Source organism: Gigantopelta aegis, chromosome 4, assembly GCF_016097555.1.
Source record: "Gigantopelta aegis isolate Gae_Host chromosome 4, Gae_host_genome, whole genome shotgun sequence".
Lineage (NCBI taxonomy): Eukaryota > Metazoa > Mollusca > Gastropoda > Neomphalida > Peltospiridae > Gigantopelta > Gigantopelta aegis.
Window position 1 is genome coordinate 82787274 of NC_054702.1, and position 19519 is coordinate 82806792.

At 32.6% G+C, this 19519-nt stretch overlaps 1 protein-coding gene and 1 long non-coding RNA gene across 3 annotated transcripts in view; one reads left to right on the forward strand and one right to left on the reverse strand.

Annotated features, from left to right (window-relative positions):
* Positions 1-223: 223 nt before the first annotated feature.
* On the forward strand, positions 224-6406 carry LOC121372315. The gene is made up of 4 exons (XR_005957916.1): positions 224-329; positions 2880-3039; positions 4192-4245; positions 6228-6406. It is a non-coding gene; the product is annotated as an uncharacterized LOC121372315 (long non-coding RNA).
* A 3551-nt stretch (positions 6407-9957) lies between these two features.
* Positions 9958-19519, reverse strand: part of LOC121371224 (protein pellino-like) — a 34963-nt gene continuing 25401 nt past the window's right edge. For both annotated transcript variants that reach the window (XM_041496956.1, XM_041496955.1), the window contains exons 5-10: positions 19164-19361; positions 18607-18792; positions 17697-17795; positions 16384-16596; positions 15643-15758; positions 9958-14986 (exon numbers count right to left, since the gene is read on the reverse strand). In XM_041496956.1, the coding sequence (XP_041352890.1) occupies positions 14863-14986; positions 15643-15758; positions 16384-16596; positions 17697-17795; positions 18607-18792; positions 19164-19361 (936 nt within the window). In that variant the 3' untranslated portion in view covers positions 9958-14862. The remainder of the gene's footprint in view (positions 14987-15642; positions 15759-16383; positions 16597-17696; positions 17796-18606; positions 18793-19163; positions 19362-19519) is intronic.

Genomic DNA, 19519 nt, shown 5'->3' on the forward strand with positions numbered 1-19519 from the left:
AAAATAACAACAATTAAAAATAATTTTTGGAAAGCTGTGTTACAAAGCTGGCTTACCATTCAACAGAAAGAAACGCCTGATAATAATGAAGATTTAATGAGCCTAAACATTTGGTACAATAGCAAAATTAAAAAAAAACCCCGGCAAACCTTTTATTTATATGAAGTATTTATTGACATTAACATTATTGACAATGAGAATTAATATAGTACAGCATAACCTATAAACTTATAGTGCCTGGAATTGTCTCCCTTTAAATTGTGGCAGCACCTGTTTCCTGTGTTTCTCTTTCTCAAGATCATTGTAGAAGGGCATTTTATAAACAGAAGGTTTGAACAGTTTTTAATGATGATATGTACAAAAATGTTCTGTCAGAAACTGGGAAAGATATCCCCCGATACTCCCATTATCTAACGATATAGAGAGGGACCCTAACTAAAACCCACCCAGTACCGTGTACGAAATGCGGGTCTCCCCTAGTTCATCAAGATTAACTTTGCTTACAAGTGCAAGCACTACCAAAGTTAATCTTGATGAACTAGGGTCTCCCCATATTTGTCTATCCATCGGGCCCTCTGCATCGGCATTGCCAAATTATTCATTTGCTAATGTTCAAACTAAGTGACTACAATATATAGCATTTTGCTAATAAAATATGTGAAGAAAGTGGCCCTGAAAATTACTTTCAGTAACTTTGTTACATGGGACTTGTAAGTTGTAGCAATCTTTACGACACTTCAGCAATGATAATTTAGCAAAATGACTGGTACGAATTTAGTTCATAAAAATAAACTTGAATGTAAATGCACATTACTGAGTTTATAAGGCCAACGACATTTTCCATTCGCAGACAGAGCCGTTCCGAGCAATTTTGCACAATTGCTCGGAATGGCTCTGTGTCTGCGAATTATGTCATTTTTATCATCCCGGATGAAAACCGAGTGTAAATGATTGTTAAAATTCTAATGAATTGTGTAAAATAATTTTCCATTAAAAACACCCAGAGTAAAACAACAGATTGACAAGTCACATGGAGTTATGTGAGTTATGGCAGTAAACAAGTCAGTGTCTTGACGACTGTTGTGTGGTTTGAAAACAAAAAATCAAATTAGGTCCAAAATATTAAGGTGACTTCGACCTCTCAGAACTGCTAAAATGTTGGAAACTTAGCCTTGTTTTTTTTTTGATGCATATCAGAATAATCATACATTTCTGAACTGTTAGAAAGTTAGTTTGATTTGTTATTTTTTGAAAGTGATAACCTATCGAATCTACTGTCGATCTTTTAAAATATTTATGATGATATTTTTAATTTTAAAACATTGTTTTAACTTATATTATTTTTATTTTATTTTTTATTATAAAATGCAATACTGATACTAAATTTCAGTTGGGTTAATTAGTATATATTATATATGGACATTTCTACTGTTAGAGTGGAAGATAATGGGAGTTAAGTTCTATTGTCTACACAGATTGACCAGTACTGCCGTTGATGCTCAACATATAGTTTGCAGGGGTGCAGAAAGTACTCGCCTGCTCGCCAAATGCGAGTAAAAATTCAGACGGAATGTAACAACCAGTCCGACGTACCATCTGTTTTTTTCTGACTGACTGTAATTTTCCATCGAGTCCGCAATAGCGAACAGGTCATGCCAGAATTAAATACAATTCAAACGAAGTGTTCAGAATAATAACGAACTACGTAATACATATACCGGTACCACATTGACAATTGGAACTCACAGTTCCAAATAATCAAAAGCGTAAGCACGATATTCAGGAAACAGTCGGTGAAAGATCAGTACTATCTAGAAATGGCTTGTTTATGCTCAAATTATGTTGCTGGTTTTCAATAGATTGGTCTGTTAAATACTTGTGGGATGTCACTTGAATTTTGTAAATCTACATGAAAGAAATGATTTGTCAATCAAGTTCTGGCAGACTAGTACAAATTCTGACGGGCTATTAAATTTTAGTTGGTCCTAGTCCAGCTGGCTAGTGAAATATTTTCTATTTCTGCACCCCTGGGTTTTGAAAATTATGAGTAATCATGAAAGTTATCACCGATTACGATTACAGTAACAATGTAATCGACTGCGATTACATGGCATTCTCAAATGTTGCGATTGTGATTACATGAAAACATGTAATTGATTGATTACTTCTTCTTCTTCTGCGATCCCGACCATATTAGATGAGTAGTCCAGTATTGTGGACGAAGTCCGCAGTCAGCCATAGCGACGTCGCCGGTCCCCACAGCTTCTCGCTTAGGTCCACTGCACTGGGCCACGTTTGCTGTCGCAGAGTGTTGAAGGTGGGACAGGATTGGAGAATGTGGGCTGGTGTCTGTGGACCAGTGCCACATGGGCACTCGTCCGTGTGTGAGATTTTCAGCCTGAAGATATGTGAGAGGAGTTGACAATGTCCTGTTCTCAGCCTGAAGATGATGACCTGTTGTGACCTGTTCAGCTGGTAGATGCTATTCCCTTCAGGCCCTATCTGCAGACGCTGCCTCCACATGTTCTTGAAGTGGTTTGTTTAGAAGGGTCTTGACTTCACCATATGACATTTGGTGGGCAGTTTGCTGCCCAGATTGGAGAGTCTGTCAGCTTTTTCATTTCCCATAACACCACAGTGGGAGGGGATCCACTGTAACACCAGTTTTGTTTTGGGGCCCAGTGTTTGGAGTTCCAATTGATTACTGATTTCAATTACCCCATCATTTATAAAAGATGATCTTTACACATATTCCACTTAAAGAATAAAGCACAATGAAGTTATGTAACAATGTTTCCTTCTTGACAAAATAACAACAAACAACTACAATATATAAATAAACAAGTTTAGCTAATGTGTTATGTAATTTTATCTTTCAGATGTTTGAATCAGGTCCGCCAATGAAATATCCATATAGCCTATCGGCTAAAGTTGCACAGTTTCCATTTAAATGGATGTGGGCCAATTCGAGATTCCTGCGATACTTAAGCTATTCATTGATCGTCACTTTTCCACTCTACGTTTCAATTCACCGAGCTGGTAAGATTATTGTTTTCATATAATTAAAACGTTTGTTTCGTTTCACGACATCACTACAGCACATTGATTAATTAATCATCGGCTATTGAATGTCAAACATTTGGTAATTCTGACTTGTGTAGTCTTAGGAAACCTGCAACATTTTTCCATTAGTAGCAAGGGATCTTTTATATGCACCATCCCACAGACAGGACAGCACATACCACAGCCTTTGTGGTGCACTGGCTGGAATGAGAAATAGCCCAATGGGCCCACTGACAGGGATCGATCCAGGGCCCTGTTCACAAAGCAGTCTTCACAATAAGGTTTTATATCAGTCTGATTAAAATTAGCTCTACTGGGGTCTACCAGTAGATCTAACAGCATTGCATGGACTCCCGTGTCCAGTGGCATTTCATCTATAAATAACAATTTAAATATCGATCAATTACACTTTGCCTTTTATGGCAGTATTCAGGAGCATACAAATTCTAAAAATATTGTTCGAGACTATACTTGTTGGTCTATTTCAACATTGGAAAAACAGGGGGGGAAAGTGCAGTAATACTCTGGATTGTATACTAGTATAAACATATTGTATGGCTATACCATCACAGGTTTTTTTTTTTCCATCTTGAAATGAATTTTATACTGAAATTAGTTTCTGGCATACTTTGTAATTCACCCGAATCATTTTGTATACCCTCGGCATAATCCCGAATGTTTTCAAATTCTTTTTAAATCACTGGCATTATTTTGCAAGTAAGGTTTTGATTGGTCGAATGAAAGGTCAACTGGACATGAGCTCCAACGGGCTTCTGTTAGATCCACATGTAATAGTGGAGCTAATTTTAATTAGATTGGTTTCATATGGGCCATGAAAATTCTAGGAAGTCAGAATTTGAAAAAAAAAATTCAGGCTTGAATTTTTTTTTTAATGGGAGGTTATGTACCGTATATGAATAAAAATTGGTTGATAATTAATTTTCTTCATTTAAAATAACCCAAGAAAAGATTGGCAATTCACATTAAAACATTGTGATATTAATAGATTATGTTAATGAGTGTTTGAACCATGTAGTTGCCAATCATAATCCATCTACACTTGATTACTCCTCAGTTCCTAATTGGTACATTACAAAATTCTGAAAATTATTTCTTTATTGTTTTCAGCCAATTCTCCTGGTAATGTTGACAAATGGAATCAAATCAGAGAGGCAAGAAAACGTAAGATAGTTTTAAAATACTCATTTCAGTTATTTCACTAAGAATTACTTTTAGTATAGTTGGATATTATAGTTGTATTATATTTTAATTACAAGACTGAGTCACTGGACACATAATCTTGAAAAAGTGTAATCTGGAGTATAACTATCAAAGAAAAAATCAGAACTGAATTTGATCTCATAATTGTCAATTAATATAATTAGTAATTTTATCTTTTGAAACCAAAATCCAAAACTGTGATGTTAATCTTGTCACAAATTGAGCCTGTTGTTCTACATCACAATTAAGTTATGTTATGTTTACAACCAGCTTTGACAGTAAATGTATAGTGAATGTATGCTTGAAAACATGAACACACGAACAGGCACTTTTTCGAGAATATGGCCCCAAAGTTATATAAATTCTCCTTGTATTTTAGTATCGTTTCCTGTTTATGCTTTTTGGTGAAGATTTATTAATAATCCTCCACATTTCAAGACCCTGCAAAGTTTTCCAGATTTTTTTTCCAATTTCATTTTCCTCATTGATGAATAATTATGGTAGAATAATATATTTTTTTTATTATTGGAAATTCCATAACCAGATTAGAACAACTACCAAGTAATATTGTTAGTGAGATGAATTTTCCTGAATATGGAATTCAGTGTTCTCGCTGCTCCATTTAAGCGGGGCGGCTCGCCCCTCTATTGCATTTTGCCGCCCTCCTTTATTTTTCTGCACCCCTCTTTATTTTCCAGCCCCCCTACTATATTTTTCAGCACCTATCTCCGCTATTTCCAAATGCACACTTTTTTCCACACATTAAAAAACCACAACAATCAGTCTGCACACTGGACATCAAAGGAAACGAGCTGCGATGTGTATGAAAAAGCAATTGATACGACATTTACCGTAAAGTAATTTAACAGTATTTTTAACAGCCTCTATTTTGTCCCATACCTGTATCCATTTGTATGTTTAATACACACAATAAAAGTTATATTTTATTTGAACAATGAATTTTTTTTTACTTTTTACGGATTCAGCAATCTACAATTGGTTGTAACTGATGATTTTTACTTTCTGTCATTGTTTATTCAGCAGTTCTTTATAAAATATTGTAAACTTTTCATTTTGGGAGGATATCAGCGCTTATAAAAACAATGGAAGTGGTAGTGTTTATAATTAAAATCATTTATCTTGGGTGCCAAATAATATATACACCGCCTTTATAAAACAAAACTTTTTATCAGCTGGTGATATTATTTTATCAGCGATCGATTCATTCAATGAAGATGGAAATAACAAAAAATGTATCAGACATTAGGAGATCACTTCACAAACATTTTATTGTTTTTCGTATATCTTGAAATCTTTATTAAAGTAATAATATTAAAGCTTTGATCAGTTCGGCAAAACCGGAACTGCCTGTGAATGTCAGGCCAATAACATCTTCAGATCAGTTAAAAGACGAGTTTGTTTGTATTTTGTATAAAAAAAATTGTAGGCAAAATAAGGAGTATGTCTTTCTACAAAGTCTACCAACACACAACAATATGGTAACCAAGCTCTCCCCCTTTTTTTTTTTTTGCCGCCCTCTTTTAATTTTCACCCAGCGAGAACACTGGAATTGCATTTGGAAGGAAAACTAATGTTTTTTATGCTAATGATTTTAAATATGTAATTGTGAAACCGTGGATATATTTTTGTTTATACCAGTTAAGAGTATCGTTTATAATTCAAATGACAGTGTTACTGTAATTGTCATTGTGTTTCTGGCCTGGTGCTAATAAAGTCAGAGATTTTAATGCCATGGCAACATCATACAAATTGCATGCGTGTGACATCACTAGAGATCGAGTCTAGACTGTAAAGTTTTATAAGCATGGGCCCATGATAATATGAGGCATCTACAAGTGTGTACTACATTTGAAGATGTATTTGTATGAGTCAATATGATGCAAGCTGAATACACATAATAAGATGTTTTTTGTTTTTTTCAGACTCACACTTTGATCCTATTCATTAGTAATACATAACTTGCGGGTCTGGATACCTGGACAGTGGGTTTTTTGGATGAATGTATAGTGACTTTTCAGGACAATTTGAAGCCCTTATACATGTTTACAGTGTGTACTATTAAAATATTAATTATAGAATAAACTAGTGATTAATTACTGAATATAATTGAGTGTTGTTATATTTTGTCACCTTCACTTGTAATTGAGAAATCGTAGATGTGACAATGTGATCATCTGTATATCAGGGGGGTGGGATTTAGCCCAGTTGACTGATTGCTTACCTGATGTGCTTGTCACAGGATCAAATCACCTCAGTGGATCCTTTTAACTGATTTTTTTTTCTCTTTCCAACCAGTGCACCACAACAGGTCAAAGGCCGTGGTATGTGTTTTCTTATCTTTGAGAAAGTGCATATATAAGATCTCATGCTACTAATAAAAAATAAATAAAAAATTCTGATGACTACATGTCAGAATTACTGTATGTTTAACATCCAATAGCCGATGATTAATTAATGTGCTCTAGTGATGTCGTTAAACAAAACAAACTGCATATCAATACTGAAAGTAACTGATGTCACTCATTAAAGAATATGCATGTCACTAACAAATACAATTTTTAGTTTGTAGCTGTGAACTGAAGTGTGCAAAACCTTTTGGGTGCATGTGAAGTTTGTTAAAACTATACTGAAAGTATATCTACGAGACCATTGTCTTGTAATTATTCCTACTAGTACTTCACAACTGATTTATCACATGGTGTGGTATGTACTATTCTGTATACCAGAAAGTGCCAGCATTTTTTTTTTTTTGTACACTAACCTCTATTCTAGGCAAATTGCATGTCAGTTAAAGGGTGCTTTAATGTTAGTTGAATTCACCAGAGGACTTTATTTGACATGGTGTGGGACAACTGGGCGAGTAGGTTTGAGTTATAAATAAAAATCATTTATGACCAGATGCCTCTTCCCATTGCAAGATTGTCTTTGTGAAGGTGTCAAGAAAAGTTGTTGAAGGAAAGGCAACATTCTTGGCAAAACAAAATGCCAGTTACTACACAAGATGATTGAGCATCAGTGACTGTAAAGAGTTGTCAATGCCGCTATCCTAATGTGACCATCAACTGACCTTTCAAACACACACCTGCTTCAAGTATGGAAACTAATCATGTTGAAATACCTGTCTAGTAAAGGGTGGCCACAAGCATGTATTACATAAACATGATTTATAACCATGACCTCAAATTCATGCATTGGGTGTTTGACCCAGTTGGGATAAGTTCTTCTAGACATTTCTCAGGTGAATGAACACATACAGGCCAACAGTTGACGGCTTATATATCATTTATCCCCTTCATCATCTTCTACAGCCAAGACCTTTGATGATGAAGTGTTAATATGCTTGTAGGTTTCAAAACGGGTATTATTCACTTTGGATAATTTGTTTAAAACAATACTTCAAAGAAATTAATATACCTTTAACGACACCTTTGCAGAGTTTTAAACTTGTCGAGAGAAAAAATCCACACTGGTACAGACTAGTCCTTCCAAAAAGCATCCGAGATCTGTGATATAGTACATACCACAGCCTTTAGTGGGCTAGTTGTGGGGCACTGGTTGGGTTCCTGAGACTCGTCATACTTTACGTCAGCATTTTACCAAATTAGCTGTATCCCATCTTAAATTAGTGCTTCACAACTATTGTATCAGATGTTCTGGTCTATCAAGTCCCGTCTGATCAGTACATAAGATGTTTTCTGTGGATTTTTTTCCATGCCAGATGTTACAGGGTTGAATAAATATTCTTTCAGTTGAGGCATATTTAATGAGTAATGGTGACATGTTTTAATAATTAATTTTAATTTGATTGCTATACATTTATCTCCTTTTATTATAAAATGTGAAAAAACTAATAAATGGATGTGCTGTTAAAAAGCAGACATGAACACAACTTAGATGTAAAAACAAAATGCTAATAACAAAACTACATGTAAATATACTTGATTTATTTATTCACATAATTGTATGGTTCTGTGCATTGATGATCAGAATATACAAAGTTTATAATGAATTGTGTCTTTAATCTCACCACAGTCCACTGTTTAAAAATGTGACTCCACTATGTTATTTTTTCATCAAGGAATCAACAGTTTTTTTCACTGAAAACAGCTTCAGCATAACATTAACCCTTGATCCCTTCAATTTAAATCAGTATACTATAAAGCAAATCAGTATACTATAAAGCAAATCAGTATAAATAATTAAACTGCCCATATTTATTTAGACACATTGTAAACCCCAAACAAGTTCTGAAGACTTGGTTTAGGTTATGTATAAAAAACTAAAACCCAAAGCAACAAATATGAACTTGTTCTGAAAAATGACTAGGTTTTACAACAATATTAAAAAACTGTTTCAAAAACGTGCAATTAAGAATTTGATAAATTTTATGACTAATGGTAATAAAATAAACTACACGTATATGGTTTTTTTTAAATCACATACCGGGTACTCCTGGAATGATCAGACATTCTTGCATTTCACACTACAACATGAAGATAATGACATAGAAGGAAGGGGAAAAGGTACACAGTGTTTTTAGAACAAGACAATAGTCAATGAATTTTAAACATTTAAAAAATAATACATATATACCAGTTCAAAAGTTTGTTTATTACGACAATAATAAAAAAACCCAAGAATTTTTCAAATTGATGTAAAAATAATATGCAAATATGTAGCTGGGAAATCTATTGCCTTCGTTTCAAGCCAAATTATTTGCATCACAATATGAAGAATAATTTCTGAATAAAAACAAATCCTATTAGTTGCACTAATAAAAATTTCTAAATTATTATTAGAATGAAACAAGACATTAAAATAATACAGAACCAATACCTATGAGCTATTTACTGAATAATTATTGACGTGTGAATACATTTTACCCTTTTGATTTCAGCTAGTAATACATATATATAATATATATAAATATTTTTTCTTATTAAAGCCGCACACCCTAGTTCCATCCAGCGAAAATAAATTATAATTTGGTTAATCTACAAACCTGTAACACACTTAGATCACGTTTTTATCAAATGGAGTGAAAAAGCAGGTTTTATATCGATAAATACCATGGGAATCCCCCATGTCCCAATTGCTTGAAATAATTTTGAAAGTTAGTATTCTGATGTCACCGGTAGATGTTGCTCGAAGCACAACAATGCCTACGTCACGACAAATTTCACAGAGTGCGCACAGACTTGGGGTGCGTTCTTTTCACCTCTACTGGACATGTTCCAACTGTTCTGTCCTGGTTGTATCCCCTCTCCAGATATCGTAAGACTTAGCAAAATTATTGGTTTTAAGGGTTTGTAACCTTTTGTATTGAGACACTTACTTGTCTGAACTTTATTGTTACTGAAAATGTTCACGAACTGTGAAGAAAAATCTCACAAATGAACAACAACAAATCGGATGTTGATTGCGTGAAACCGTGCACGAGAAAACAAACCGAACCAAAATGATAACGGTCACGTGGTATACCAACATCTGTGACGTTTACACAGGAAGATTCCCTCTAAAAATAGATTGGACCTCGCTTGCTTAACGTTTTTTTCTCGACAGCACGTCTTGTGAAAAAATGCATTTTGTGGTTTTACAAACATCAGGATTACCAAAAAGCACTTCAGGTGAATGGAAATGTGTATTCTAAATAATAAAATGTAAATAAAGCGCAATTTTATTTGTGAAAAATGGGGTTTAATAGCGAAAAACAACGCCGTAATGGTTAACAAATAGCCGTAACTAGGGTGTGTCCCTTTAACACACATAGTACAAAAAAAGAGCCCCAGGTGTACTCTGGTGCATTTTTGTGACAACCCTACAGATTCTTTAAAATACCTAAAATAATTACTGTACAGATCCATTTTCCCCCTACCTTAAATAATAGGATGATTGCCAAAGCAAAATGTAAATGTTTATTAAAGGTGCATAACCAAAATTTAATTCATTGATTAACTGGGTTCCTGAAGGGCCTAAAATTTAAAACACCTCCAGTATTCTCAAAATTTTCTCCAAGCTTGATTTTTTTTAATATGGATTTGTTGAATAATCATAATTTTTTGACAATCTGATTTAAAATTATAACTGAAACTCAAAACATGATCCATGGCAAAAATATATAAATAGTTTATCCGCTTGGTGTTTGGAATTTAAAAAAATTAACAGAGGATCTGAAATTGTTTTCATCAACAAAAGCCTGCAATAACCCAGTAATTGTACATGCTTTTAAGGTATATATCCCTGTTAACTACTTTTATATTTCTTTAGTATTTGTGTATATATTTAATACTGTATATATTAGTATAGTAATCATCAGGTATATTTCCTGTTGACACAAAACTGGGCAACTGATAACACTACTTTAACAGACAAAGGTTTACAACAATCTTCAGTATGATATGAAAGCAAAAATGAAAAATATTTGTCGACATTTCAACAAAACCCTGAGATGAAAAAGATGATTTAAAATCCTGAAAATGATAACTACATATGTACATAAAGGTTTTTTTTTTTTTACACAAATGGAAAAAAAAAGAAAAGAAAAAGCATATCAACACATCTCCAATTCATGTGAAGTGATGAGAGATTCATAAATATGCCACCTCAGAAAAATGCAACTGTATCAACCTATCAATTAACAAGTGATGACATATTTCCATATTAAAGTACTGCATACAAGAACATGTATCTCTAATATAACAGTAATATTAATATATGTCCGAGGTAATATATAATCTGATCCAGTTTTCAGACCTTAATATAAGTTTGATCAAAGATTAAAATATTTCTTTTTAAAAGATCATTATTATGGTAGCACACTTCTGAAGTTCATGTGACACCAATACTAAAAATCTTGTGAACAATTAATTTATTCATATTGGCTACTAAAATGTTGCATACTTGTTTTAACACACTTGCTTTATAGTGGGTATTTTTTTTAACAGTAAACAAATAGATATGCTCATCATCAACTTACTTGATAGATCACTCAAAGTGTTCGTGTATGTAAAACTAATCCACCAGTTACTCTGGTTATATATCCTACGACTGAATGACGTGTTCAAATAGAAATATCTAAGGACTATATATTAAGTCAATCAACATAATGATGATAATATGTAATGAAGAACACATAAATTGGTCACGGAGTAGTTTCATGTTACAGGCTTTCAAATGGAAAGAATACGTCAAATATTGCCTGCAGCCATTACATACCATTCAATACAACAACTAATATTACACTCATACCTAAGTATATACACAACATGATGCATCATATATACTGAAACAATACATGTACATATTATCTAAAGATTATCACTAATATCAGTGGCAAGATAAACATAGATCATATATATATATATATATATATATATATATATATATATATATATATATATATATACATACACACATACATACATACATACATACATACATACATACACACACACATACATACACTCATAAAGTGATAACCAGTTTGATGTTTACCAAAACTGAAATATTTAACATCATCATTCTAACATACTGTAGGCTTTAAGTATTCTAGATATTTCACTTCAATCCTACAATTTCTAAAATGTGCTTTTTGTTTATAAATTTAAAAGGATAAAATACAGGAAATGAACATCATCATCATTAAAGCTGTATAAACCTTGCAAAGAACAGTAATCTCATTATCTGTAGTTCAAATAGAATGAACAGCAAACAACTCTACCCACATGCTGGTCATTACAGAAACACTGTGCAATACTAATCAACTAATGTCTGATGTCAAGTAATAACTGATATTCATCTGGATGAACTATGTTTAACATCCATTCAGTACAAAGAATCACATTGTATTGTCTACTATACAGGGACTTGATTAAGTAATAATTTATGGTTATTACAAAATCAATAAGCAGTTAATGTTAGTTACATCTGTTAGAATACAACAAGCATGACTTGACATTTAAGACAGTTAGTGTCTCCATGACATTGAAAACTAACTTTTGTTTAGTTAAATAGCTGAATTGAACATAAACTGCACACCAGTTTTCCTGTTTCAGAAAACTAAAATAGCATTGTATACAAACTTACTGCATGTCTGCACATTTGTTTTCATTGAAATGAAAATATGGAATGGAATAATGGATACATAATATGTTGAACACAGTTAAAAGCAGGAAAGTAGTAAAAATATACTGTAGTAAGACCTGAAATACAACTGCGTTATTGAGCAAGAATATATGTATTCAATATTTACTGAATGAAAGGTAGTCCTGAGCTTTTTGAATTAAAAAGAATTACACAAAAAATAAATTAAAATCCTGAAAGTATATCAAGAACTCTGCCTGAAAAGAAAAAGTACAAAGAATCTAGTGTTCTTGTTTGGGTTGTTTTGTGTTTTTTTAAATAATTGTCTTATTTTATAGAAATGGAACAATTTGAGAGCTAAAATTCTATTAAACAAAATATACTATAAGCATAATTATTTGGCTGACAATTTTTAAATAGCAATAAAGTTATTCACTTCTAATATAGATGAAAATAACTTGAAAATATAATTGTCAATGAATATTACAAATAAGGTACCAAACTAGAAAACACACTATCTAATATTTTAGTACATTCTTAGTATGGAGTATTTCCTTGGATGTCATACTCACTGAAAAATGAAAGCTGAAATGATTATTAAAAACTGATAAAATTGTTTACTCTAAATCAGTATATGTTAGTGAGCATAAAATTGTAATGAATTTATCAAGGGCATACATGACACTAATATATCATTCGCTGTGTACTTGTCTTTTTAATACCATAAAATATTTAGCAGAGTACTCTGGCATTAATTTCATCAATGATAGATATATACAAATAATGTATAAAACATATTTTTTTAACAGAGAACATTAGCAGCAGACTATTTTTGCTTTTTATTACAAAAGAAAAGTTGCTACTGAATCACAGAATTAATGTTATAAATTATAATCTTTAATAAGAAGATTTTTTCATGTTACTGGTCAAGTGTCTACACTAATATTTTGAAACAGAGATTCTGAGATAAAATGTAGTACATAATCACAGTATATTATGAGTATTGATTGGATATACATATATTTTAAAGTCATTTATATACATTTATATAAAAGGCTTATTTCATTTGTTTCAAACAGTTCCTGACAAATGTAAGCACTAGAGTGCAAAATGTACGTACAGGCTACCATTTTAGAATGTGATTATCAATAAAAAAAGGTGTTTTTTTCCTATATTAATCATGTTTTTTATACTAAGTTTAATCACCTTCTTTAATTAATTTAACAGTGAATACAGCCTTATTTTAAAATATTTGCATAAAATTAATATAGCACCAAACTCTTATCCCTTGCATCCACATACTTCCCTATATACAGTCACTTGTGTTATTCATACACCTACAAATATCAAAAGATGGCCTTTACAAACAACTGGCTGCTTGATACAAGTCAATTTGTACTATTCTTAGATGATCTCTTAAGACAGTTGATGGCTTAATAAAGGTGGCCACAAGCAAGTTAGATAATGTAATCTGGATAGTTTGCAGTTGAACTGTGAAGCATATTCTTAACACTTATGGTAGTAAATAAAGTGTTAACACAAATATACCATAAGAAACATTTGTGCCATCTTTTGATATATAAAATTCATTAGAGCATGGATATAAAAATCAGTCTTTTTTACATAATTTTAAAAATAAAAATATATAATTCAGAAGCACAGACTAGATGAAAAATAAGCTTGACCATAGTGTCAACATATAAAAGGGAGCCGACTTGATTATCATAAACTGTCAGATTGCACTACTTGGTTTTACAAACAATAGCATCTTTCATAAATGCAAAGCAATAACATACTAATTCTAAGAAATATATGACATTAAAAAAAAATATATCAGACCTTTAGTGACTTTGTCATATATTTGGTGCACATTATAAATCTAAGATACAATACATTGTCATTCACTCTTATTCTCAGGGTAAATTATGTAACATGCATTTTGGGAAACCAGGGTCTAATACAGAGAAATCTATTTCCTCTATTCAACACTTTGACAGATGTGTTTTCTCATTTCATGAATACATAATGTGACCTGTCAACCTATCTGAACCTCCCTCTCTTCCAGTGAACTGGTCCAAAGATTCCACCAGCTAACCATTGAACAAAATCTATTGTGTCCTGTTTCTGGTTATGAATTGGGGACGTTCAAATCCATTTAATGTAATAGGGGGGATGCAAATAGGTCGAGAGATCAGGATATAATATGGAAAGAAATGTATCATTCTAATTATACAGTAAATGTTATATATGTATTTTCATATGTATTCCAAAGATTTCAACACTGTTTTTAATTCTGAACTGACCTGCATCAGTTGGAATTTGGTAAATGTTTTACCTATTGTAAAATATTTCTTTTCAACATATCCTATCTATTAACAGATATACTGTTCATGTATGGCACTTCCTTTATTTCAATAGAATGAAAAACAGAAAGTGCAGTTTACTTTTCAAATTACAAATAAATGAATAAGAAATTTAATCAGTATGGTCTTGGAAGATTAGCTTCACATATCCTGGCTCACACAGTGGAGTAGCACAGAATGGGCAGATAGCTCTGAAACCATGGCAACCATGTGGCACAGTAACCAGGCACCAGTATCTGGAAAATAAAGACAACCTTTTTTTTTTTACAAAACTAGAAATAGTATTATTTTTTTCATAAGTGTTTCTTCAAACAACCAAATGGAGATGGGGTGAGAAGCATATTATAATTAGGATTTTTCTGTCAAGTGTGAGTATTATTTGGTCACATCTATTACAATTATGTTTGATGATTTTATCTCTTAACATTTTCATCTCCTATAAATATGGCCCTCATAAGCTTACCTCTTAGTGAAGGCAGGCTATCTCCTCTCCCTATGATTTATAAGGTCAAACCAAAACAGTTAACTAATAAGAATCTAGGCCCAAGATTCCTAGAACTCAAATGATGTCATCATCAAGAACAATAACACGTTGTTCTTTGAAATGAAAATAACTGGTTCAACAAAGGCCATGGTTTGTGCTATCCTGCTTGAGGGAAAGCGCAAATAAAAGATCCCTTGCTGCTAATCGGAAAGAGTAGCCCATGTAGTGGCGACAGCGGGTTTCCTCTCAAAATCTGTGTGGTCCATAACCATATGTCTGACGCCATATAACCGTAAATAAAATGTGTTGAGTGCGTCGTTAAATAAAACATTTCTTTCTTTGGTGAAGAAAAAGACTGAATGGCAAAATGTTTTAAATAAAACAATGATTTCTAGATTCTGTTATTACCTGACTGAATTCTCTGAAGCGACATGACCACATGGACTGAAACAGTAAGTAGGTGAGTCGGAATCCACGTACAAACTCAGTTCACACCCTATTTCAAGCTTTACAAAGGGTCCGACCTAGAATCAAAACAAGATTCATGTGAACTTTTTTCATTGTACAGTTATTAAAGCAAAGAATATTTTAAAGTCATTTGTAAGAATATCACTAATAAACTTAAGTAAATATCAATTTTTAGTTGTTCATTTATATAGTTAGTTTAGGTATAAACAGTGGCTGAATTAAAATTTTGTTGTGTGAACTTGACCATTAAAACATTTGTTCACAACTAAGTTGTGATATTCCTTTATGCAAATGAAAATTAACCATCATTACGTCAGTTTATAAGTGTCTAAATAAAGACATACTGCCAGCACCAGACTTGGAGACAGCACAGTTTCACAGTGCAAAAAAACGAGACAAAATGAAGAAAAGAAAAGAAAACACAGGAACTTAATTTCAAAAGTATATACAACATTTCAAACAAATGTTAGTAAAAATGGCTATAAAATGGTAATTGTAACAATAATGTACCTCCTGTCCTTGACGAAAGAGCCAGAGCAAGTCGACACCTGCACCTATTTGTGCTACAATAGCTGGCTCTGAAGTGCATATTAAAACCTATGACCTAACCTGATAATGTACAAATCAGAAACCGCTTACCTTTACAACAGTAAAGTTCTTTGCTCTGGAGCTATAACTTACCTCTAAACATAGTGGACACTTGCGACTCGATTCAGTTGTCTGACCCCATTCATGTTTGCCGTGTACGTGTCCACACTTGAGGTAGACGTACGGTTGTCGGTCTCGAAGGTTCAGGGACCCACGTGTTGGCAAGACCAGAGTATTCAAGCCAACAGGACACTGGGGTCGGCCAGCATTGATTTCATGAACCATCACTTGAAACTCATGTTCACTCTAAAAGCAAGAATATTTAATCATATAAAATACTAGTGATGTTCAAATGAATGGTTATAATAATATAAAAAAACCTTTCTGATTTAGCTCTATTTGATCAATTATAAAAATCCATAACTGATTGTCACAGGAAATGTTAACTGTAAATAATTGTTCCTACAGTTTGAAAGATGGAATTGATGTAAATTGGTTGGGATTTGGGGTTGTTTTTAAGTGTATGTAAAGAAAACAGATATTGAATGGGTATTAAATGTAAAATTAGTCATTAGTGTCTTTCCCAGTAAACTTAACACTAGGTGCATAGTGCTAAGTTTATATAATTTTAACTGATTGTAAAAACAAAAGTTGATTTGTTAGTGCAAACCGATTATAACGGATGACTGATGATGAAATTGTAACTGATTCCCAACAGATACCATATATTATTTCTTCTATTCAAAACTAATAAAGCTAAATAACACCACTAGAGGAAGAAAATATGTAGGATGATGCTATTTCACAAATACTAAATAGGGTATGTTGTTAATAAGATTTAGTATTCAGGAATGATATTGTGGCTCCTGTTTAAAAGGGCTAAAATGCTTTTCAACTAAAGAAAGAAATGCTTTATTTAACGATGCACTAAATGCATTTTATTTACGGTTATATGGTATCAGACATAAGGTTAAGGACAACAAAAATATTGAGAGAGGAAATCCGCTGTCGCCACTTCACTCTTTTTGATTAGCAGCAAGGGATCTTTTATATGCACCATCCCATAGACAGGATAGCACATACCACGGCCTTTGATGTACCAGTCGTGGTGCACTGGCTGGAGCGAGAAATAGCGCAATGGGCCCACTGACGGGGATAAATCCCAAACCGACCATGCATCGAGTGAGCGCTGTACCACTCGCTACACCTCGCCCCTTGCTTTTCAACTATTGCACATACTCCCAAATCTACTTTCAACATAGAAGTCATATATTCAAAATTAAATTCCTTTTTCTTTCTTTTTTAAACTTTAAACTTAGAAAAATACATTAACTCCCTATACATTTGGACATTCTTCAAAAGATTTACTACTTTAAATGGGAAAATATCATAAACAGTCTTCTTACTGGTGAAGTAATGAGACCTAAAGCTGATCTCCAAACCAACGTTGCTCCACAAAGATCTATTAGTGTACCGTCTCTCAAAATATTATCTTCCTCCAAAATCTGTGAAATAAGCAGACAAGCTGAGTTATAGCAACTACATGCAAATATTATTTTGTTATAAAGTCTGAAATAACAAATCAAGAAGATTTATAGAAACAACATTAAAAATCTATATTTGTAAAAGGATACGAGAAGAAAACATAATACATTTAACTGGATGTATTCTAGAAGGCAATAAATAATCCAAAAATAGTATACCTGGGTTAGGGTTATTTTGTGTTTTTAACAACTTTTATAGTAACCTCACAACTGATAGCAATAACTATTGAAAACTGATAGTGCATTTTCAATATAGTTCAGAATATTATCTTGTAATATAAGCTGTGAAATAACCAGACAAATCGATCAAAAGCAACTACATTCAAGATATTATCTTTCTCTCGAAAACATTTAAAATAACCCAAAAACATTCAAGATATGAGAAATGCAAGCTTGCTGTCAGTCGTAAAGAAACTATATGTACATAATTTTCTATAAACAAAATGATGTTAAAAAAATGTAGACATATTGGACTGAATTTACAAAGCCTATTTATGTCTTACACGCATGTAACTACATACATTTACAATGCTTAAACACCTACATTTAAGAAAAACAGGCTACGTAAATTTGGTCTAATAATTTATGACTGAAATATCACTGAAAGCTAAGTTTAAAATATACATGCATGTTATCATTTATAGTAACTCCTGACCACAAGTAAACCAAATAATTCAAGAATTTCAGAGGGGTACATACTGCTCGTATATCATTTTGGTTTTGTTTTAACTGATAGGCTCTTTACCAAGACAACACACTGATTACTACCTACCTGACAACTCTTGAGCGGGGATGGCCTGGATTCTCTGAGGGGGAAGATGCCCCCATCAACAGACACCTCTCTCCAGACATTGGGTCGGGCAGTCGGGCTGAAACCACCCTGAGGTTGCATTATGAATACTCCATTTGTTGTCAGTCCATCAATCTCATCTCCGGAATGCCATTTCACAGCCTTTTCCTAAACAAACAGAATTTCAAAATATTAAATATTAAAAAAACACAAGGTTTGATTGATTGATTCATTCAAAATACAAATAAATGACTGAAAAAAGTGTATCATTTGTTGATTTAGCTAGTATTTACAATACTTTTATAAAATTAATTTGTTTTAAAGAATGTATGGAAAGGTTTTTTTAATTTTTTTTTATAGAATTTAGCTATAGTCTTTATATTTTATTAACGTACATGTTATCAAACTGCAATAGGTGCCTAATATTCTTACTTGTTGCTTTCATTGTGCATACAGTAAAAACCAATATATATATATTATGGTCAAGTCAATTACATAATATGAATAAACAATTTGTAAACTATATTTATTATACTCACTCCAAGAAATATATTCTTCCCTGAGTCAAAGCCTGCTGCAAAGATTTTAGCTGTGTATGGTGGATTTCTATCAATAATAATTCTGCAAGCAAATCGGGAAATTGTGCTCTGTGTAACATTCTCGCTTGTAGTCCGTAAGTGACCAGGAATGGTATCCATGACAACAAAATCAATGGGGTGTTCAGATGAACGACCAATCTGAGAAGAAGAAAAGAAGAAAAATATTATTACTAATTTCTAGCACAACAGATTGAACTGTGTTCAAATGAGTTTTCAAAATGACCCAAAAAGTATAAACATATGTGTTACTGTTACATTGGTGTGTTTTTTTGATAAATGGTCCACAAAAAAACCAA